The following is a 24,282-nucleotide window of genomic DNA, read 5'->3' as shown; positions in this document are numbered from 1 at the left end:
GACTCCATGAATGGAAGGAATCCATGGAGGAAAACTATCATACCTTGAAGCCAATTGCTTATCTTCAATGGAGGAATTGAGACTTGACTTGAAACCCTAGGTTGAATCCTTCTTCTTCTTCAAGTTCTAGAGAGAAAAATATTTGAGAGAGTTCTTCTTTTTTGTGAATTGAGGGAATGATTTCTATTGGGAAATTTGCTGGTAAAAAGACTTATATATGGGTCTTAGACATAGGCAAAACGATATAGTATTAGGCTTAGATTAATTAGGACAAGACTCAACTGCCCTTAAATATAATTGTCAACCCACCATTCACGGACCACTGACGACGGACCGTGGCCAGGATGACGGGCCGTCCTGCACGACCGTCGTTCGTGGTCAGGAACATGTTTTTAGGCCACTGAACCATGGCCCCCAACCATGGATCATTGTCTGACCAACGGTTCGTTGGTCAGGCCGTGGTTTCATGGCTTCTGAAGGCTTGGGGGTGCCCAGTCCACATACCACACCTACGGTCTATGGTTGGCCTCCGTGGCTGGCATCTGCAACTTCTTGAAATTATCCATGTTACCCTCTTTTGGGTCCGGGATGTTACAATATCTCCCCCTTGGGATCATTCGTTCTCGAATGAGATTCTACCCACTTTCAATCATCAACATTTAGAAAAAAACATGGGTTAGATATGGATTTCATCATAAAATCATATAAATCTATCAATACATGCTTGATTTCATAAAACTCTTCCTTCATAATCAAAATCCCACATCACATGATCATAATTTGAGAACATGGGGATTATATAGGTTTATAGGGGGAAACATCATAAAATCATAGTAATTCATCAATTCATGCATAAGAGATGATAATTCAATCATTTAAATCAATAATCAAGAGAACCCATGACAGTTGAAGAAAACCCTAACTCAATTGGGGAATTCTAACTTTAAAAATAGGAGAATTTAGGGACTCCATGAATGGAAGGAATCCATGGAGGAAAACTATCATACCTTGAAGCCAATTGCTAATCTTCAATGAAGGAATTGAGACTTGACTTGAAACCCTAGGTTGAATCCTTCTTCTTCTTCAAGTTCTAGAGAGAAAAATATTTGAGAGAGTTCTTCTTTTTTGTGAATTGAGGGAATGATTTCTATTGGGAAATTTGCTGGTAAAAAGACTTATATATGGGTCTTAGACATAGGCAAAACGATATAGTATTAGGCTTAGATTAATTAGGACAAGACTCAACTGCCCTTAAATATAATTGTCAACCCACCATTCACGGACCACTGACGACGGACCGTGGCCAGGATGACGGGCCGTCCTGCACGACCGTCGTTCGTGGTCAGGAACATGTTTTTAGGCCACTGAACCATGGCCCCCAACCATGGATCATTGTCTGACCAACGGTTCGTTGGTCAGGCCGTGGTTTCATGGCTTCTGAAGGCTTGGGGGTGCCCAGTCCACATACCACACCTACGGTCTATGGTTGGCCTCCGTGGCTGGCATCTGCAACTTCTTGAAATTATCCATGTTACCCTCTTTTGGGTCCGGGATGTTACAATATCTCCCCCTTGGGATCATTCGTTCTCGAATGAGATTCTATGCATCACTTAGAGGAAATGACTCTAAACTAGCAACCCATCATGCATGCAACTTCATCAAAATGCACACAACCAAGGAAGAATATCGACTCCAAGCTAAAACATACTTTAAACATCATAAGGAGGATGGAAATTAGAAAGCCCAACATGAATGTAAATCTCATAATGCACATACCCGAGGAGGAAAAATATCAACTCCAAGCTAACATTCGAGGAGGAAACATCCACTCCAAGCTAACATGCTCATATCATCATATCAAGTAATCTACATGCAATTCATACTCAAATGCATATATACGAGGAGGAAACATCAACTCCAAGCTAAACATGTTCAACATATCATCTCATGAAGTCTATAGGTAACTCATACTCAATGCACATCAGCATGAGGAAAATCAATTTTGTAACGCATTTTCTTTCAAAACATAAGATTTTTCATGAACATGCATAAGTAAGGAATCATGTAAGACACATGACTCCAAAACAAAGAACAAACCATGAGAAACTCATTACCTCAAGCTAGAGTAGGAGTAGAAGGAACAATATGAGGATATCGGGACATCATATCGGCCTCGGTTTCCCAAGTAGCACCCTCAACTAATTGATTCCTGCACAACAATTTCACGGAAGCAACATCTTTATTACTCAACTTCTTAACTTGCCGGTCTAAAATCTCAATCGAAACTTCTTCATATAAGAGGTTCTCCTTAACTCCCAACTCAAATAATGATAATCAAAGAAGTCAAAAATAATTTATGTGTGAAAAATATTAAGATATACCTTGAACTTTGCTAGAAAGATCATATCTACCTCTACATGAATTTTTTAAAATTAAAAATAAAAATTTCACTTCCGTTATATGAAGGGTATATGTGAGCCACTTTTGTAACAATAAGGGTATATGTCACGACTCAAATACACCCTAGACATGACATGGTGTATAAGACCCCGAGAGGTCCTACACATGCCACTTGACATGCATTCAAAACAACATAATAAAATATTTAGTTGGGACGTAACCCGTACACCACATACAATATCTGAAAAGTAAAGACATATGAAAGCAATAAAGGTGACATGGTCCTCGGAATGTGGGGACTCACCAAATCTTCAAATCCTTGAAGCTATCAACTCGCCACGAGCGGAAGGAGAGGAAGCGTCACACCCTACATTAGTGAAACAATGTAGACACAAATATGCATTAGTACATAGAATGTACTAAGTATGAGAGATATGCATGAAAGCATGAAACATGATCATTAAGGGGACATAATCGAAAATATGGTATGCATAACAAAGTTAAGCCTAGTAAATCCTTTAAAGAGACATCATAAATCATGAAACATGTTTAATGCATCTGAAAATCATATGAAAACCTTTATAAAATCATTAAGGACAAATTCGTTCATTTTGTGGGATATTAGCTTTGACCGACAATAGAAGATGCGAACTATAACATGAAATTCGATTTAACTCCCACATCGAGAAGAGAGAGTCTACTTGAAAAGATAGAACTTCGTATCTTATCATATGCTATATGTGGATTCACTAGCTAGATCAGTTAAGACAAACCTATAGGGACACGTAGTTTTGAACTAGAGATTGCTACTAGAGACTACCTTATTTGAGCCTCCACCTCAAAGTTCTCTCAGTGCTAAGTTAAATCCCAACGAAATAGTTATTTTCATAAACTTATCATCATACATAAAAAAGTACAATTCAAATTTTAATCCAAGATTAAACATCATAGAGTAGCTCATTAAATCTTGAATCAAGCATATGTGAGAAAATTTTTCACCAAGTCATGATTTCTTAATATATGAGAAAATATTTCATTAATGCTCATATTAAAGCAACCTAGGTCATAAAAAATTCCTTTTCATAAATCATGTATAACTTCATGAAAACATCATTTGTAGATTCATAGTTTCTTCATAAATTCATGTCTTTTAGAATTCATGGTCAAAATCATGATCAATGCACGGGTTCATGTGAAAATAATTGAAAAGTAGATAATTTAGTCACAACAATTATAATAGGGAAAAGGTCCTGATTTACCCCTAAACTTTATGATTTGGAGCTGATATACCCTCTGTTTAAAAAATGGCTCATATATGCCCCTGCCGTTATAGAAATGGCTCATATATGCCCTTTTACTTAACAGAATTTTTTTTAATAAATTAAAAATTCATTTTTTTTACTTTAATTTAAGAAAATGTCATGTGGCTTTTAAAATACCCCACTTTCCACCATACCCACCCAACCCAATTGGAAACAATAAAAACCCACCCGCTCAAATTAACTTCACCCATTTCATTTCATGGTTTCCACCTCAACAGAAACAAAAATAATTTTTTTGTTAGTATCCGGTCTCATTTTGAGTGAAGATTGCTAATTTTAGGACATGAATACAGTTAAATAAATATTTCCCTTAATTGCCTCTTCTTTCGGCTATACAAGGACGAGAATGATTTCTTGATGGCTTTGTTCTGGGCATACATTTATCTCCTTTTCCAATTCGAGGGTTTCTTTTTTACCAGATTGTGTTTCCTCTCTTTATCCGGGGGTGCCCTCTGCTTGGTACATTTCTCAAGCAATTTGTTCTTTCTTATCCATTGATCTTTTTCACACTAAATGAACATGTTTGTTTAGAGATAGATTATCACTCACTTTATGCTTAAGTTGTGGATTTACGGTATATAAGCTTACCTAGTTTCTATTTAAGATGGATCAATTTATAGACCCTAACAAAGTAAATGTTAAATGTGCAATATATAGGATGCATAACGCATCTCTTGTAATAATATTTGATGCTTGCAAACTTTGGTATGTTAAATGCTTGATAAATAACTGGGTTTATTATTTTGTGGGCACTTTAGGAACTGAGGCAGATCCAAGGAAGAAGGGCACTACTGCGGCCGCTTAAGTTTCTAAAGTTTTTTTTGGTTTCATTTGAGTGTGGAAATAACGAAATGAAATGAGTTAGGTTAATTTGGGTGGGTGAGATTTTTTGTTTCCAATTGGGTCGGGTGGTATGGTGGAGTGGAAGGTGGGTATTTTAAAAGCCACATGACATTTTCTTAAATTAAAGTAAAAAAAATGAATTTTTAATTTATTAAAAAAAATTCTGTTAAGTAAAAGGGCATATATGAGCCATTTCTATAACGGCAGGGGCATATATGAGCCATTTTTTAAACGGAGGGTATATCAGCTCCAAATCATAAAGTTTAGGGGTAAATCAGGACCTTTTCCCATTATAATAAGATCAAAATTGAACAATTGAATCAACACAATTGAACAATGGAGAATGGAATAAAACCTAATCAATTTGATTGAAATTTGACTTAGAAAATTGAGAAAATTTGGGGCTCAATGGGTGAATGGAACACATTGATGAAACCATATATACCTTGAGGATCAAAGCCCATAAGCAATGGTGAAAATGAGAGTTGATTTGAAAACCCTACCTTCTTCTTCCTTGACCTTGAGAGAGAATTGAATGGGATAAATATAGATGAAATTTGGGGATTTGAGTGAATGAGGGTGTTAGGGAAGTTTAAAGGGTGGAAGGGTAGTTATAGGACTTAAAATAATGATCAAAACAACATAGTATAAGTATTAGATTCATAGGAAAAACCTAAATACCCTTAAGAATTTACTGGTGAACAATCATACGATTGGGACCTACGACTCATAAGAATCCCTACGGCCCGTCCTGGTCAACCATAGAACAACCTTCAGACATCCAAAAATTCAATCATTTCACGAGACATTTCTACGATCCCTTGAATTTTCTACGGTTTGTAGACCCCATATGTAGAACAAAAGTTTAGTTCTAAAATTTCACTAAGTCTAGATCAATTCTACGAGACCACCCCCTGACCTGTAAAACACACGACAACCTATAAATCCTTTCTCGTAGACTGATGTCTCAATCAATTTCTCTAAATCAACCCTATAGATCCAACAACCCGTCAAACTTCATATGGTTTGTCATGTCAAGTCGTAAGTCAAACTTCAAAAACTTAATTTTTCAAAACTCAACTTTGGGTCCTACGATTCACTTCCTACGGTCCGTAGGTAGGATTCGTAGAATCACTATCTCAATAATTTTTCTGCAACTTTTCTTTTCAACTTTCGAGATGTTACAATATATGTGAACTATTTGTATAACAGTAAATATATATGAGCTACTTTCATAACAAGTGAAATATAAAACTCTAAGGGCCCTTCTGACCATGCGAAATGAAATCATGAGATGAAGTTGAAGTTTTGTAATTTGAACTTTTATATCGTATGTTTTCTTATAAACATAAAAAACCCATAAGTTGTAAAACTATTAAAATTGTCTCAATTCTTTATAGAATCTTACCAAATAAACAAAAGCTTATGAAGTCTCATAATACACCATCACAAAGATATTCTTAAAAAATACAATATTTATTGATCAAACTTTAATTCAATAATTATTTTTTTAACATATATAAGTTGTGGTGTTCTAGTCTTTAATATAGTCATCCCACATAGTACATGCAATTTTCCCACATTCAACTTGCATTTCTTGGTCATATACTAAGAAGACGAACCAACATTGTTACTTTAAGCCATTTGTTGATAAGTAAATTTGATAAAAAAATAATGAATTTGGTGAATATAAATGGTAAAGTAAAAATTGATTTGAAGTATTAAAAAATTCTATGTAAGTGAGAATAGTCATTATATGAGATGTAAATAATTTAAAAACGGGATAAGGGTCAAAATGCCTTTAACGTATTGAAAATGGTTCAAAAATGCCCTTTTTCCATCTATTGGATCAAAAATGCCCTCCATCCACCTATTTGGATAAACAATGTCCTTAAGGTTAAATTTAAGTATAAAGTTACCCTTCCTTTTAACAGAAGTTAATGTGGCATAAATAAATTATTTAATTAAAAATGTGACATTATTTTTATTGGTCCATCTATAATTAATTAAATCTAATTTCATTCACAATCATATCATTAACCCAATCCATTTATAAAATACAGCCTTCTTCATATTTAGAAATACCACTGGTCAGAGAGAGTGGAAAATCAGTCAGCCTCATCCCTAATACCCACAATTTCCCCTTCTTCCTCATCATAATGGTCATCTCCATTTTCATCTTCAGGATTTTCATGATCATTTAACTCATCACCAAACTATAAAAAAATAGAAGCTAACTTGGAAATCTCTAAAACAATTTTGTTTGAAGAAAATAAAGATAGACCCGATTTAAAGTTATCTCCAATCTCCAATAAATCGCTTTTATTTTCACAAAAAAAAATCAGATGATAATTCTTGCTCTGACTGAGCTAGTGATGTCAGAGCAAGAAAGGAGGCGATGTCAGGAGCAAGAAAGGTGACGACACCATGCAAATGGCTGAGAATATTCCTTAATGCTGGATGAATTGGAAAGGAAGATGAAGAAGTGTTGGGCCTTTGAGATGGGTTTGGGTTGGGGGATAATGATTTATGGTCTAATTAATTACCTGTGGACCAATAAAAATAATGTTATATATTTAATTACAAAATTAATTTATGCCACATCAGCTTCTCTTAAAAGAAAGGGTAATTTTAAGCTTAAATAGGGAATTTTTTTTAATCAAATAGGTGGAGGATGACATTTTTGAGACATTTTCAATACGTTAAAAGACAGTTTTGACCCTTTTCTGGTTTAAAAACTAATGATATGAATTATAAATTTTATTTTACATAAGAAATAAATGCTAAGTATTTATAAATGTGGAGTTATTTTTTCCCCAAAATTTAAACTTGTGAGTCAATTTTTGTATTTGAAAAATCCAAAATCATGATTTGAAAATCCCAAATCATGATTTTTGGAGAATAACATGTACAAATGGTGATTTCATATCGCATGTCCAAACGGCTAGTAAATAACAAAATTGAAGGGCCTCTTATTCCCAATTTTTGAAGTGGATATTGATGTTGACTGGTAAAACTTGTTACTACAATATTTAATTTTGAGAATGAATGGTACCTCTAGTTGATTTTGTGTAGAAGGGGATCTCCTACTACATTTCCGGCTTGCGGTGTGTATAGATCTTTTGTTGCTGTTTGAGGTAAAACTTTGCATTCTTTAGTTGCTCATTTCAGTCGATCTGCAATATACACTTGTATTGGTTTCTCCTTTTCCTTTGATTTAGTTAGGGCTTTGCCCTTGTAGTGTTGCAAAAACCTAAAATTGATCTCCAGGTTAGGGCAGTCGGCCAACCCCCAATTTATTCAAGGATGAACTCGTCAGATTAGCTTTTCTAGTAGTAGCTTTCAACATGAAATTTTCCTAAATCTATTCTCCTCAACCGGCGGGCGCTTACTTGTCAATATAGAATAACGAAATAAAGCTTTTTGTATGAAGGACTCAACAAGAAATACTACATTTTTCTTTTGATTGCTAGCAGTAGAGGTTTGGTTTTAGTCATAAACTTTCAGACATACTACACATGTGTTGGTGGTCATGTGATAACAAGTTATATGATTGTAGATAAATTGCTAAATCCTCCAATTACCTATTTACACTTTAACCTTGCATTGACCATATTTTTCATATCAAAACTCGTATCTTTATTAGTACATAGTGCAGGAATAATGGACAGTACTCATGTTGGTTCTGATGGAAATAAGGAAGAAAGTTTGTCTCACTACTCCATTGTTAAGAAATTGAAGGGATGTGGTGATCAGTCTCCAAGAGCAGAATTGCCTCAATTGCCATCTGATCCTCTAGGTCCAATCACACCTGATTCCACCCAAGAAGGTGGCGACCACGTAGATGGGTGTTGTTCACCAGTTTGGTCTTCTCTTCACAGGACTCGTTATTGCTTTAATTCTCAACTTTTTGGTGACATGGTTTATACAAATGAAGGAAGTCGACAGACTCCCAAGGGGTTTGGGTTTGATCCATTTGCTCCTGGACCAGATGAACTAATGCTTGCCCCACAATGTAAAAAGTATTTTACAGATTCACGAGCCAAAGTGACACGTCAGCTTAACTTTGAGGAGACTTTGAATTTCAATGAAAATGTTGATCACTTGGACAATGTGGGAACGGTGTCTGAGGATGAGATGTTATTTGAAATGTTGTACAATTCTCTCCTACAAGTTATTACCTCAGAACAGAATGAGGATCATCATTTGAAAGCCTCAACTCCACTTTCAGATTCTGATGGATACAAGACACCTACCTATGCACCTCATCTTAGTGGAGTTTCTGATACTTGCCCTGGTGCTCCTATGAAGCCTGCAAGTCGTTGTAAAAGAATTGACAAAGGATTATGCAAAAAGCTTATATTTTGATTATATTTATGTTTGAAGAAATCTGGGTTCTCTGCCAGAGATTGATTCTAGTACATGACAACCTCACTCATTTTCAGTGTGGTGGCTAACCTCGAACTTGGATGTCATAGAGCATTAACATAGTGTTTAGGTTGTTGAAATCATGACTGTTACTTTTAATTCTAGGAGTTTTATGTACTAATTATGTAGAATTTAATTTCAGTATTGAGTGACTGTACTCTTGTATCAGTTAGTTAATGTATAGGCTTTTGTTGCAACTTCTGATGTGGACAAAAGTCTCTATTTATTTTGATAGTTGATTGGTGGCCATTTTGGTACTTCCATGAATTTTATGTCTAATGATGATCAATGATTGTTAGTGGAGAAATGTTTCATAAACTGACTTTGCTCAAGCTGGTCTTTACATAAATTTCAGTCCAGTTGGCATCTCATCACTTCCTTGATAATGCACGATATCAGACTATTTAGCTTAAGAATCTCAGGCTTCATAAACGGTGTCTACCCCAATGAATTTAAGAACCAGTACTACATAGCCGTGCAGAAAATTGCATCCCAAACACACATAAATACCTCAAAACTTGTTAGGTGTGGAGCGTGCAGTCGTCTTTTGCCTGCCATATGCCTGAAGCTGGCTTTACTTGGGTTTTCAAGCTGAATCTTAAGGTCCAAGGTAATGTTCAGTTTTATTTGTAGAGCAGACCAGTAGATACGTATGGAAAATACTTGGATGCCATTTTAATGCGAGGTAACTTAATCCTGAATATGGTCAATGCCAATATTAACAGAGTATGAAGAAGGTGGCAAGAAAGACGACAGCAGACACAACACAGTCCACCAGCTTCTATTCTTGTGTCTATCCCCAATGAAATTTAGGTTGATCTCCTGCCATTTCGATGTGGTCTGTCTAATACTACCAAATGAGAACAGTAGAAGCCAGATTCAGAATCTTGATCAGAATAGAACTGGAAGCTGATAAGTTCACTCAATTGGAACTTGTTCTCTTGGTCTTTAATTAACAGGTTAAGAAAAGTTCCAATTTTATGTTAGGAAATTAAGTGCGTTAAGAGCGTAAGGTTGTCCTGAGCGGTTAGCAAGGAAGGAGATGGGAGTCAGATAAATTGACTGCTGGGATTCAAAGGGTCCTCCAATGTAACACATACACTGTACCAGCAGCAACACTCCAATTCCAATGGCCTAAAAGTGCTTTGAAAATGAAAGGAACAAAAAAGATACTATCAGATAACATGCATATTGGTGTATTTGTCCAAATTCAAACCTCATATCTATGTTGACTTCTGCGCCTTTTCATTTTCTTGCTTCTGGTGCTGTGTAGCTTTCAACCAAATGGGCAAAAATATGGCTTTTCTTTCTGATTGGTGCCAATGAAGAAAAATGGAATAGACAAAAACTTTCTTTTACGGCTGAAAGGGAACCAAAACAAAGGAAAAAGACCACCATATCGTACTTTTGTAAAATAAAAATAAAATAATTGATGAGGATATAGTAAAATCTTTACTTATAAGGACCCAACTATTTGACATTTGACTATAGTAATAATCCTGGGTAAAATGGAGAATTATTTTATCTTGCATTTGGTTGGAGGTATTAGGTATTCTTGATCTATCTGTCTCATCATTTTTACCTTATTGATGAGATAAGTTATTTCATATACATGGTGGGATAACTTATCTCGGGATAACCAATCCCGAAATAACTTGTTCCCAGCCAAACGAACAAGCGACAAGCGACAAGCACACCCTTTGGTAGTTGGAAACTTGGAATTGAAATATCAATCTGTTCTACATTCTGCTACACGTTAATGGCTCGACGGACCAATCAGTGGTGTTCTCTATGGTGGCAAGAGGATTTGTGATACAAAGCATGATATTGCTATTATATCAGGCTCGTGGGCTCATGGCTGATGAAAGGGCATCGTCAAATTTACCTAAATAATCAGAAACACCTGTATTCATAAACTTTGATGTGTTTTGCTTTTTAGCTTGCTCTTAATTGACAACAGAGGAACTGCAAGAATTAAAAGTACTCGAATACAAACATCTAAGAAGCTGCCTTGTCTTCCCACGATTTGTTTGTTCATATGCTTCAGTCCATTGTTACATGGTTGAGATAAGTTGTGTCTAACATGATAACTCAGGAACATAAAGCAATTCAATTTGTTTAATAATTGGAGATCGAAATCACGTTACACTTGAAAGAAATAACTTCATCTATAGAATGTACACTTTCCATGATTGTTTCTGTCAGATTTTGCTTTGCAGCTCCCAGTTTATTTCATGGCAGACACATATGCCACGAGTTCACTCCCTGGTTTCTGAGTTAAAAATGTTACAGCTCATTCAAAGAAGCATCTCCATTTCATTTTTCATAGCAGATACACTTCACTTCAACTTGAAACTAACATCCAATCCTTTTGTAAAATGAAGCTGAACAAGTTTTATTGTACTCTCTGCTGTATATGACAGTGAAAGACAAAACTGATGAAATTGCATCAAGTTAATAGCAAAGCTTCCCAATATGCCTGTTAAACCAGGTCCTGTCCTTGATAAGAAGCACTTGACCTATTCTCATTTTAATTCTTGGTCATCAAAGGGGCTCAGGGTTGAGTATGACAACCACTTTTAGGAGTAGCTAAACTTCAACAGATTTTATTATGGTGGTACAAACAAGGATCTCTAATTTCCAACACTAACATTTCAAGTACAAAATTCGCAGAAGAACCATTTTACTTAATAAAAGATTCTGAGTTGCAGTACGACAAAATGAATGAATGAGAATTACATGTTGTCACTAACTCCATTATTGTCTACTTTAGTTCAAGACCAGATGAAACAAAGAGCAACTGTACTGCAAACTTAATTTCCTCACCTGTATTACACTAGCTAGATAACACTTGCCTTTTTGTGTGTAACCTATCCCAATAGTTCTTCCTGAGAAAAACATGATTTTTTAAAAATCTACGACAAAATTGTATTTGATAAACACAAATGTAGTAGAGAGAAAGTGTAGAAAGCAAATAGAGAGGACAAGATATTTGTATATATATTAAGTGGGATCTAATAAAAATGATAGTAGTAGTATTCTGAAATCGAAATCGAATCTCATCTAAGTGTGGGACAAGGATACTTACATACAGAAGAGAAAACAAATAAAACAAATCATAGCTTCGTCTTATAATGACAAGTCTGATTAAGGAGCCTCCTGTTAAGAACATCGATGAACAAATCGCAGGTAGAGGAAGTCTTGACACGAATCTTGAATAGAAGATGGACAACCCCAGACAATTTGACGTAAGTAGTGAGGTGTAACGCACCGGCCATAACATCGGAATACAAACTGGAGTCGGAAAGTAATCGATCGGCCATGACGGTGAGGGAAATATTCATTGGATGCGTTTGACGGGAGCCAATTTTGCCGGCCAAAAGAGGGGCAACTCCGATAACTTGTCCCTTGTACTGGAGTAGAGCAGATGTGGTGTCGTATTTGAAGCTGACCCGGTTGGGATTTTGGACAGAGAGATCGGCTTTAACGGTGACATTGAGGTGAACTTGGAGTCGAGCGATGTCAAATGAAACATCCAAATCATCTAGGGAAACGGCATCTACTGTCGTGACAGGCTTTTTGGTTTTGAAAACTGTTAAGCCCAAGATGAGTAAGAGAAGCCCTAGAAGGAGAAGGAGAGCGAGGCAGATGAAGCAGCAATTTCTTGCTCTTTTCTTGTTGGAGGATCTGTTAGCCATAGCAACAGGGGATTTGTGGTCTTCCACGTCCATTCTTGTTTGGGGGGGGGAATGAAAATTGAATCAAACCAAATCAAAACAGAGAGAGGGTATGAAGAAAGTAAAAGTAGAATTAAATGCAGGATGGCGGGCAATTTCCCTTTTAATGCCAACTACTAACTGTATGGCCCCCATGGGATGGAGTGGGACGCATGCACATATGAAATAGTTGACTCCGATTTGGGGGAGAACAATATCGTGCCCTCCTTAATGTGCACGGAAACTATATACTTAAATACTTTCTTTCTCAAAAAAGTGTTTTCTACTTTATAATATTAATAATTTACAATCATAATAAATCACTTTATGCATCCATTTCTTGATTCTCTCTGATTTTTTTCTTTCTTTAAAAAAAGCCCCACTTTGAAGTATCAAGAGCAGGGTATAATTAAAAAAAAGGAAAATCATATCTGTTTAAAATATGATTTGATAACCAGATCATCCTTTCCTTTCGCTTTCAATATTTCATCCCCTTTGCCTACCTAATCTACTGTTTTCTACCTACTTAATATTTTTCAGACCCAGTATTATTACTAGTATATTGTTTTATCACGTCTACACAAGATTATGTTTCGTCAATTAAAAGTGCCCCTTAAATGTTTTGTTTTTATAAAAGGGGTTTAGTATCAAAAGGCTCATAAGATGAAGTGTTGAAGAGAATCAATAATCAATAACAAGAAGAAATATATTTTTTTGGCGATTAACAAACTTTATTAATTATCAAGAGAGAGAAAATGACATAAATAGTTCTTTAACTATAGGAATAGGTCTAAAATGGTTACTTAACTATACAATTAACATATTTAGTCCTTTAAGGTCCCTTAACTATCCACTTACTGATTTTAGTCCCTTAACTATAAACTTATCGATTTTAGTCCTTAAAGTATTCAAAAACTTATCATATTTGGTCTTTGTCCATTTTTTAATACAAATAACTTAGGTTTATATTAACGGTAATTTTTGAGAAATTAAATCTTTAACTCATTTTTTAAGTTGTTTCTCTATCCCCGCCCTTTTTTCTTCAAAATACTCTCATGAAAAGAACAATAATGTCAACGATTCAAAATAAAATTAATGAAAAAAGAAGAGATAAATTTTAATTTTATTCAATTGAGGATAAAATTAAGCATATAATTATTGTTAATGACTTGAATCCGCACTTGAATATGCTAATCAGTGCGAATTTTATTTAATTTACTCAAATTTCTTTACGCAGAATAAAATGAATAGAATAATAAAATTGATCTATTTAATTTTTTTTTTAAAATTACAAATCTACCATTTTATAAATTTCAATTTCTGAAAAATTAAACAAATTTTGTTCAATGAAGTCATTGGAGTACAAATTTTGAATTTAACGGGTAATAATTTTTTCTTTTTATAATAAAGTTTAGCATATTCAAGTCATTAGTAGCAATAATATGTTTCATTTAATCCTCTGTTGAATAAAATTATGACTTATATTAAGAAAAGTCATATAATAATCCTAATCTACCCTTCCCAGCAGACTAAAACACAAAAGTACCAATCACTAAATTGTATCTATACACTTTATCAGTCTAACATATATTTGAATTCTTGCTTCACACATTGCCATTGCCATTAAGCCTCCAAATTCAATATTAATATATTCTAGTGATGTCAATCAAGTATTTGTAGTTTTTGCTGCATTATAACATAATACATAAGTAGTTGTAATAGGCATTCCACATTTGATGAGCACATCTTTAGTCCTCAATCTACCATATAGTTAGATTCATAGAATGAAAATTTGTCTAAATTCATCAATGTTATGCCATATTAGTTGTTTTCATGCCACATTAGGCACATCCCCTTTTTTTTTGTCTCTTATAAACTATAGGAATATGAAATTTCTCTCTATGTATCAGTATGGATTTATCACCTTGTGGCATCCGGTACTTTCACATGTATATGATTCCTAATCATCTAATATGTTTGTGTAGGAAAGAAAAAAAATACAAGAACAAAGTAGAAAGAAGAAGAAAAATAGAAAAGAGACGAGAAAGAAGAGAAAAATAAAAGGAGTAAAATCCTTAGATAGTCATTCATGTTTGAGAATTTGTCCTATAATATCACTTTTGTTTCTTTTAGGAACACAATATCATTCAACTATTTCTATTTTCCTCAAAATATACTCCTCTCTCCTAATGAGATACCATGTCATAATTCTATTCTGTATTCAATTGATGCATTTACTCCACTCTTGAATTTTATAAAAGCTAATCAGATTTTAAATTATAAGCAAGTTTTCTCCAAATTGGTATACCTAGTCTATCTCGCGATTTCAATATAGTTAGTTAACTAATATTTATTATTAATTTGTCAACATTTTTAAAAATTAATTATAAAAAGTTATTATCTTATTTATTTGAGTACACTAAATTTATATTATTAGTACACAATTGACTCGCCAAATGAGAAGGGCAACCTTGTTGACCATCGAGGAAAGTGACAGTGCAAGGAGAAAAATCGAAGGCTCAAAAGGCCAGCTAAGGTGGTACTCGATGATACACTGAATGTGAAAGGAAGACTCGAACGAGCTCGCCGATTGAGGTTCAAACACTTGAAGCCTAAATCAAGAGAAGGCGAGCTGAAGCATGATTGGGGATTCGCTGAATGAGCTCGGCGAGGGCGACTAACGTCACCCAAAGGGTAGCATGTTGAGTTTTGGGCTAAATTTTGGGAAACTACAAATAGCGCTAAAGAGAGTTAAAAAATTAGTAAGAAAATTCTGAATATTTTAAAGAGAAAAACACTTTACCTTGTGAAGAACACTTTCTAGTTTTTGAGAATTTTCAACTTTGTTCTTGAAATTGAACCCAAAATGAGTTTTCTTGTAATTGCTTAATTTCATGTTACCCATGGTTGATTTCATGAAATGTATAATTTACTTGCTTTTTGTGATAGGTGGCTAAAACCCCAGGATCGAGGGCTGCAATTATGGGGTTGAGTGTTGATTTAATGTAGTGGTATTATGTTATGCTCTGTTTTGTTGTTGTTCATACATGAATTTTGAAAAATTAGCATGGGGTTAAATTATGGGTTAAGGTTGCAAATTTAATTCCTACTTCCGATCTCCGGTCGATGCTTCAAAGAGGTTGATTATTGGACTGGGTAATTAGTCTGATACTAGCAATTTATGTTTGATGTCTGTAACTTGCATGAAAATAGAGGTTATGGGTCATATCTATTTTTCCTACTTCTGCATCAAAAGAGAGACTAGAGTAAGGCATTGGGTTGTTTAGATTGACATATAGACGAGACCGAAAGGAGATTCTATGCAAGGATGCTATGAGATTGAAAGAAGATTAGCGTCATTGAAGATGACTTAGCCTATTCATGAATGTCATCACCATATAGTAGAACAATTACCCCTATGTGACATTGATTTCCTATCCCCGCACCACTATATTACTTGTTACTTCTTGAATTTTCCAGAATTTTAGTTTAATTGTGAAAATTGATAAATAAATTCTTATAAATAAATTGGTGGAATCATCCACCCACTTACTTTTACTACTCCAAATGAATAATTTTATAATCAAAATTTCTTGATAAAATTATCTACGATATACTATTTTCGGTGGGATTCGACCCCGACTCTTAGTTGGATATTTTTATTGACTACGATCGGTGTCTCTTTTAATTGATTTTAAAGAGTACATTTGAGCATTATCATGGGTCTATAGAATGTCTTGAGGAGTTTATATAGTCGTTGCCAAAGAGATTCTAGGATTTTTTACTTTTATGCATTGGCCGCATATGCATTGCATCAACTCACATTATATGTGATTTACCTATGGTTAGTGTGACCTATCTCTTGTTGTCGTTATCTTCAGTATTCGTACACATATATGTATGATTCTAGTTTGTTGATTAATTTATCGAGTTAGCACAATCGTGCCACTTATATTTTTATAGTGTCTACAAGAGCTATGTCGACCTATGATGCCTACTATGTGGCCGTGTTATGATACTTATAAAGTACTTCTGCATCATTTTCTAATGCAATGCCTAGTATGAGCCACCCTTATTGATTCCAGATCTCCCAAGACTTCACTATTGGATTGTGGTGTGCTCTTAGCATTGGAAGACTTTTTGATATCCCTCTTTTGTATTTTTATGTATTTAGTTTTTTTGATTAGATAGATCTGTTGTGTGTAGTACTTTCTGTACTTAGATTTTCTTGCATTTGTGACACCAGGTCCGGGGTTTGGTTCAACATATATTAATCATTTCTTGTCACTTTTGGGCCTTTATTGTATATTTTGTACCATTATGCACATATATGTTTTGTGGCCTTATGTTATGTCTTTATTGTTTCCACTTTAGTTACTTCTAGTTTTATTTATCACGTGTTGTTTTTGTTTTGGATTGTCTACTAGGGGTTTATCGTAAAAGTCATCATGGTATGATGTTAGGTCATAATAGTTGGATTGAATGACATGAAGTACACCTTGTTATATTGTTTCAGGATCTTGTTGCCCCTTTGAGATATTATTGGAATGTATTCATTGCATTTAGCTACTATTTTTTGTTGTTATTGGCCACATTTTATGCTTTGGACTTGGCTGGTCATGTGTATGTCATTAACGCCTTATCAATTAGTTATGGCTCGTTCATGCAACCTTGTTCATCTCACATATTTTGCATTATCTTTGGTTGGTCAAGCTTTATAGAGATACCTTTAGGGCTTTGGTTGAAAGATATGCAAAGGCTTTAATTTTGCTTTTGGTTTGATCCTGATGGCTTGTGCATAAATTATTGCATGTATATTGTTGTTATTTTACTTATAACCTTACCCTATTGAGTTGTCTACTACAACATGATATGGTGTTTGTCATTAGTACTCTCCTCCTGGCATAGCAATCTAGAAAGCATGCTATGATAATGTTTAGGTGACCGGTGATTTTTTCTTATTTTTGTGATGTTTTTATCGTCTAGGTGCCTCTTGTGAGCTTGTTCAGGTTTTAACATACAATAAAATTGTAGGATTTTGGAGACTACATGTTGATTGATATACTAAGCCAATAGGCTAGGTAGACCAAGCTTACGAGCCCAATAGATTGTGCCTACAGTCCACAAAGACCATAATATAAAATGGGTATATATATGGGAAAATACTATATTCACCATGGACCCTAAGATTTGTATTGATTCAACGTGCCTAATAATTATAAAATTCATGTCAAATGATTACTTGGGTCGAAGTAAGGGGGCTGTGAGGGGTATTTTGCAACTATTTATGATATTTAGGATTTATGGTGTTCATTTTATTTTTGTACCTATTAGGCTCATATGGGCTAGGTTAGGTATTATTTTGATGAGCTTATCTTTTGGCTTGCTGAAGAAAGGCAAGATGTTGTACTTCATGAGTGATGACCAGACAGACGCTCTAGGTAGCACAATCGAGTTTTCAGAGAATTGGTTGACTTCTTTCCTTTTGGAGTTGCTAGAGTCCCATAAGGTTTACTTGTTTTTGTTGTTTATACCTTTAAGGTTTATCAGGGCCTGAACCGACCAAGTATTATTTTCATAGAGGTTTGTAGAGTGGCGTGTTGGGTTGTATGGCCACGTTATTGGCTATGTTGGCCTTATTTGTTTGTTGGTTCATGTTGGATAGTTGTTTTAACTTATTGATTAGATTACTCATGTTTTTCGGCATATTGTCCTCAGTCATAGTGTATGTACCTATTTTAAGTTTTTGTATACAGATCATGGTGGCCTTGACAACTCTTATAACAGTTATGCTTTCCAAGATATCAAGTTGCCTCGACTTCCCAAACAACACTTGTTTTCTAGCTAGTTACTTTATATAAATTATTGGGAGTAAGTATTTTCTTTATAGAGCTATCAACTAAGCCCTTGTAGGTCTATGGTTTATTTTGAAGCCAAGATATACTTATTTTTTTTTTACTGTGTGTGACTTCTATGCACCATCAGGAAATAGTTTTCCAGGGTTGACTCACATCAAAATTCTGGCATTTGGTGCTAGTTGCGCCTCTTCAGTTTGGGGTGAGACAAACCTATTATCAGAGCAATATAATATCCTAGAGAGTCTTCAAGTTATATCTAGTAGAGTCTTGTTTATAAATGTGTTGTGCACTATATTCTATAAGGTGGAAGCTACATATATTGTTTAAGAAGGTTACCATTCCTTCTGTAGAGATCATGCTATAAAACCAAGTCAAGTTATTTCCTTCTTCTGACCTTCCATTAATGAGTTTATTGAGGGAGAACTCATATTAGGCCAAGAGGCTTAGTGATGGTATTTCCATAGGAGTAGTTTATAAATTTTTAGTTGTACGAGTGAATTCTGTAGATTGTGTGCCTTACATATCATTGATTCAATAGTAAGCTAGGTGGGTTCCTCTATAACAAGCTCAAATGTAAGTTTTTTTGAAAGTGTTGTATGAGAATTATTATGTGTAGGATTGCCTTATTGTGTGGGTTGTTAAAGATATAGGAAATTATTATTTAACCTAAGTTGTAATTAATGAAAATTGATGGGCTAGACATAGTTACAGTATATGGAGATGCCCAGAATAGCTAGGGATATGGTATCATATAATTATTCCACGTAAGTTATTGTTATATTCTGAAGTTAGTAGCATGCTATTTGAATAGTTAGAGCAAGGTATTTATGTAAAAGTGAATCATTTAGTTAGGCCATAATTTCTAAAAGGGATAGAAAAACAACGACATAAGTTATAGGGGCACCAGTTGGTTGCCAAATAAGTCAGTATTAGTTTATTTGCAATATGTGTTTTGTTGACAACTAGAAGTGTGATACATTCCTATATAGCTGTTCATTTGTTTGTGTATTGTTTACTATATAGTTGAGCCTATACATATTACTTGATTCATGAATTTTAGTTGTGTGCTATTCATTTATTTTTTCAAAAAGGATCAATTATCTTCGTACAATATGGATATTATATGTAATATGGTTGTGGAGAGCATGCTACATCAGGTTAATTAAATACGCGTTGGATATTTATTTGCAAAATTTCTTATATTCTACATGATGAATTCATGCCAGGCACATTGCAAATTACAAGTTGTGACTAGATGGGGTCATGAAATAGTTTTTAGTTATAGGGGAAATAGAGCCCCAACATACTAAGTTAATAAAGATTCTGAAAGTATGTGTTATTACTTACTACTTCTCTTAAGGCATTTGTACAACATATCTTATTTTTAAAGTGTTTATGTGTTGCCTGTTGTTATCATCATGTTAGGTCACTTGTATTGTACTCTTAGTGGGTGACCAATTAATTCCATTTTGTTGCACCATGGTCCCCTAGTTGTAGGTTATGTGCCACATAATTCAGTAGTTACTTGCCAGTATGTTATAAAGTGTAGGCATTGTTATTAATAAGCCTTTCTTTTCTAAGTATTCTACTCTTTCCTTTCTGAGCTTAAGGCCGTGTTGACTTAAGCTCTTATTCTGACTCATCATGTTGAGGGACATAGATTTACAATCTATTGTGATGATTCTGGTATTAGTTTGGGTTGTGTGTTGATGCATTAGGGTAGAGTTATTGCATATGCTTCCAGGCAGTGGAAGGCTCACGAGATGAACCACCCCACTACTGACTTGAAGTTGGTGGCAGTAGTCTTCATGTGGAAGATTTAGAGGTGCTACTTGTATGGGGTTCATTGTGAGGTCTTAATCTATCATCATAGTCTTCAGTACATTTTCATTTAGAAGGACCCTAATCTGAGGCAATGTAGGTGGTTGGATTTACTGAAGGACTATGATGTTATGATTCTTTATCACCCAAGCACGACAAATATGGTAACAGATCCCTTGAGCTGGAAGGTGGTGAGTATTGAGAGTTCAGCTTTCCTACCAATAAATGAGCAACCTTTGGCTTCAAAATTAAGTCCTTAGCAAATCAGATGGTTCGACTTGATATTTCTGAGCTTGGTAGAGTTCTTGCTTGTGTGGAGCTTAGGTATTCTTTGATGGACCATATTAAGGCAAGTAGTTTGAGGATGCGAGACTGGGGGTGATTCAAGATAATTTGCGCAGTGGCGAGGCTAGGAAGGAGTACTTAGATTCAAAGGGTGTTTTGAGGATAGAGGGTCACATATGTGTTCCTAGAGTTGGAGACCTAATTTGGTTGATTCTGGATGAGTCCTATTATTCTTGATAAGTCCTATTATTCTAGATACTCTATTCATCCTGGTGCAGCGAATATTATTGTGATATGAGGTAGCACTACCGGTGGTATGGAATGAAAAGAGATATTGTGGAGTTTGTGGCTAGGTTCTTGAACTGTCTGTAGGTGAAGTATTAGCACCAGAGGTCAGGTTGTTTGACCCAATGGCTACTCATTTGAGAGTGAAAGTAGGAGCGAATAGATATGGGTTTCGTGGTGGCATACCAAATACCTTACGGAGATTTGATGTTATTTGTGTCATCATGTATCGATTGACCAAGAATGCTGAGTGATGAGTGGTAGATTTACACTCATTGAGGATTTTTTAGTTCAACAGTTAGTGTCCTCGATGCCAATTATGTCTTATTCTGATGATATTTTGATGATTTGCAGCTATGAAGGCTAAGGGACAAAGCAAGGAGGAATACTTGAAAGAATGGCCACAAATAGGGAAAGAAGTGTAAACTTCACACTAGCACTCGCCTAACCAGCAGGGAGGATCTCCCAAATGTCCTGACCTCACCTAAAGTGACAGTGCTCATATTTAAAGATGTTCAAGGGAGTGCGGCGAACTAATGAGCAAATTAGTGACTCGCCGAAAGAGATAGGAGAACTGAATGACCATCGCTGAAGGTGACAAAATTTGGATGAAATATGAAGGCTTAAAAGGCAAACAAATGTGGCACTCGGTGATACACCTAATGTGAAAGGCAGACTCAAACGAGCTCGCTGACTAAGGTTCAAACATTTGAAGCTTGAACCAAGAGAAAGGTAAGTTAAAGAGCAAACAATGATCTGCCGATTGTCTTGGCGAGCCCGACTTACGTCGCCGAATTGATCACACAGTGATTTTTTTGCCAAATATTGGGAAACCATAAATAGCTCAATGGAGAGAGAAAATGTATGATGATTTGGAGAATAGAATTTCAGTTCCTAACTTTGTATGAGTTTTAGACAGAAAAACTTTTGAGCTCTTAGAAAAATATTTTTAGTTTTAGGGTTTTAACTTTTACTCTTAGATTTGACAATTTGAAGTTGAAATCAAATTGGGTGTTGATTATAATTGCTTAATTTCATCACATCAATGGTTTCTTTCATAATAGGTATAATATCTTTACTCTTTGTGTGTGTGGTTAAAACTCCTATTATGGGTGCAATTATGTGGTTGAGTGTTGATTTGATATAGTGGCTATTGCGTTTTTCTCTGTTTTATTGTTTATCTATAGATTTGGACTAATTAGCATGGAGTTAATTCATGGGTTAAGGTTGCAAACTTAATCCTAGTTTTGATTTTTGGCTGATGCTCCAAAAAGATCAATTGGAGTAGGTAATTGGTTTAATGCATGCAATTTAGGTTTAATGTCTGTGTCTGTGTCTTGCTTGAAAGAGAAATCATGGTCGGGTCTATTTTCTCAAATCTCCTTGAAAGAGAGATTCCATAAGGCAATGGGTTGATTTGTAATTTACATAGATGAGACTGAAAGGCGATTCTATGAATTGATACTACGAGATCGAAAAAATATTAGTGTCATTGAAGATGACCCAACCTATCCATGATTGTTTAGCACTATTTAGCAACACAATTATCCTATGTGGTGATGAGTGATATATTTGCACTCATTTAAGGTCTATTTAGCTAAATAATTGGTGTTATCAATGCCTAATTTGTCCTTTTCTAATCAAATATTGATGATTTGCAGCTATGAAGACAATTGGACAAGGTATGGACTAAATCTTGAAAGAATGGCAAAAAATGCATGAAGTGCAAAATGAACATTGTTTATTACCTAGCATGAAGGGCGGATCGCCGACTGAGCTAGACTTCGCCCAATCTGATAGTGCATAACACTTTTGTTTACAAAAGAAGGTCGGTGAATTCTAGTAGAAAAAGGTGATATGCCGAATGAGAAAGGCAGATCTAAAGCACATCACCAAAGTGACAGCGTGCAAAGCAAAATTTTAATTCTCGAATGGTGAACTAGGGTGGTATTCTGTGATACGCCAAACGTGAAAGGTTGACTTAATTGAGTTTGCCAACTGAGTAAGACCCAACTGGCCTTATTGAGCATATGCATGACCTTGGCTACTAACCCATTCGACGGGCTTGTCTTAGTCCACTGAACTCATTTGAGGAATCTCCAAATGGGAGAGGATATCCCCCTTGACCCTTGATGCCTGTGTCTTTCCCTTTTGCACTGTCAGTTTCAGCGGACTTATCTAAGCCTGGAAAAACCAACTCGGCGAATCGTCAAGTTGCATTGACTCCACCTTGTGTGATTGATACCTTGTATTTGTGCTACTGTCTAAGTAGGTGATCTCACCGGAGCTCGCCGATCCTTTTGGGTGATACACCTTCCCATTAGGAGAGCCTCGGGACTATTTTTAAGCTTTATTCAAAGTTTTTCCTATTTCAACTAACCGTTACAAATATCTTGCTTTAATATGTTGCTTTCAGGAAATGGCGAGAACAAAGGGTAAAAATATGGCCTACTTCAATACGGAGTCATACATGGATTCTCCTCTTTCTCCTTTTAAGAGGCACCGGGGCATCTCCATTAATGAACCATTTGAAGCTCAAAATCATCGACAAACCTCCACTCCACAACCATCTACTCAAGACAAGGTACAACCAAGGGTGGTGAGGAAGAGAACATACATTAGATCAAAATTAGTTCAGCCCTCATCTGCACAGGCACGACCTCCAGAGTTCTCCCGAATGTAGCTCCAAGAGCCTTGAATAGGCAGAAGCAGCAAGAGAATGAACCATCCTTGATGAGAGATGACTCTCCATCGAAGGAGTGATGAGTGATTACCTAACCATCTGGGATACAATTCAGTTCCATCGGTTTGAGGGTTTTACTATAGCCAGAAGTCCCTACACCCCTTCTTGGATGAGGTAGTTATATGTGGCGTATTCTCAAGCCCTTTCAAAAAAGTGAAGGGGTACAGTTTGGATGCAACTTGAAGAAGTGGAGGTGTGAGGGAAGAAAGTCCGGTGCGAAGCAGGAGCTATTGATACTACCCTAAATATGTCAGCATTTGCAGATGAGTTATCTACACTCCGGATGCGCCACGACCTAGATTCTCTAAAGGGTTAGTTAGCACCCTTGATCTCTGATTCTTCTCCTTCTTGGATGGTGGATGGTGCTAAGATAGAGAAGAAAGACTTAAATGTAGTGCCCAGATATTGGTTTGGCTTCATCAGCAACAACTTGATGCCATCCTAGAATAAGTTTATCCTTTGCCATGACAAGGCGGTTTTGGTGGGCACCATCATAGATCGAGAGCACATATATGTCGGTGCCATTGTTGCTATAGAGATACTGATGAGGGCGAGGAAAGAGAAAACATTGCTCCCATTTC

At 35.5% G+C, this 24,282-nt stretch overlaps 2 protein-coding genes across 4 annotated transcripts; one reads left to right on the top strand and one right to left on the bottom strand.

The window, feature by feature from the left end:
* The first annotated feature begins 7,530 nt into the window (after positions 1 to 7,530).
* Positions 7,531 to 9,260, top strand: LOC102596713 (uncharacterized). Of its 3 annotated transcripts, none has more exons than XM_006361233.2 (2): positions 7,531 to 7,702; positions 8,219 to 9,260. In XM_006361233.2, the coding sequence occupies exon 2, from the start codon at positions 8,229 to 8,231 to the stop codon at positions 8,931 to 8,933; it is 705 nt and encodes a 234-aa protein (XP_006361295.1). In that variant the 5' UTR covers positions 7,531 to 7,702; positions 8,219 to 8,228; the 3' UTR covers positions 8,934 to 9,260. The 3 variants fall into 3 exon arrangements, with proteins under 3 accessions (XP_006361295.1, XP_006361296.1, XP_006361294.1); XM_006361234.2 differs by having other exon boundaries at positions 8,212 to 9,260; XM_006361232.2 differs by having other exon boundaries at positions 7,532 to 7,702; positions 8,224 to 9,260.
* A 1,833-nt stretch (positions 9,261 to 11,093) lies between these two features.
* LOC102596382 (uncharacterized) lies at positions 11,094 to 12,951 on the bottom strand. The gene is made up of 2 exons (XM_006361231.2): positions 12,082 to 12,951; positions 11,094 to 11,881 (listed from the first exon to the last, which is right to left on the bottom strand). Exon 1 carries the CDS (start codon positions 12,722 to 12,724, stop codon positions 12,110 to 12,112), a length of 615 nt encoding a protein of 204 aa, XP_006361293.1. The 5' UTR covers positions 12,725 to 12,951; the 3' UTR covers positions 11,094 to 11,881; positions 12,082 to 12,109.
* Between the last annotated feature and the right edge of the window lie 11,331 nt (positions 12,952 to 24,282).

The sequence above is a fragment of the Solanum tuberosum genome, unplaced genomic scaffold (assembly GCF_000226075.1).
Source record: "Solanum tuberosum cultivar DM 1-3 516 R44 unplaced genomic scaffold, SolTub_3.0 scf00333, whole genome shotgun sequence".
In the NCBI taxonomy this organism is placed as follows: Eukaryota; Viridiplantae; Streptophyta; class Magnoliopsida; order Solanales; family Solanaceae; genus Solanum; species Solanum tuberosum.
The sequence above is the reverse complement of the archived record's forward strand: the minus strand, read 5'-3'. Positions and strand labels throughout refer to the sequence as shown.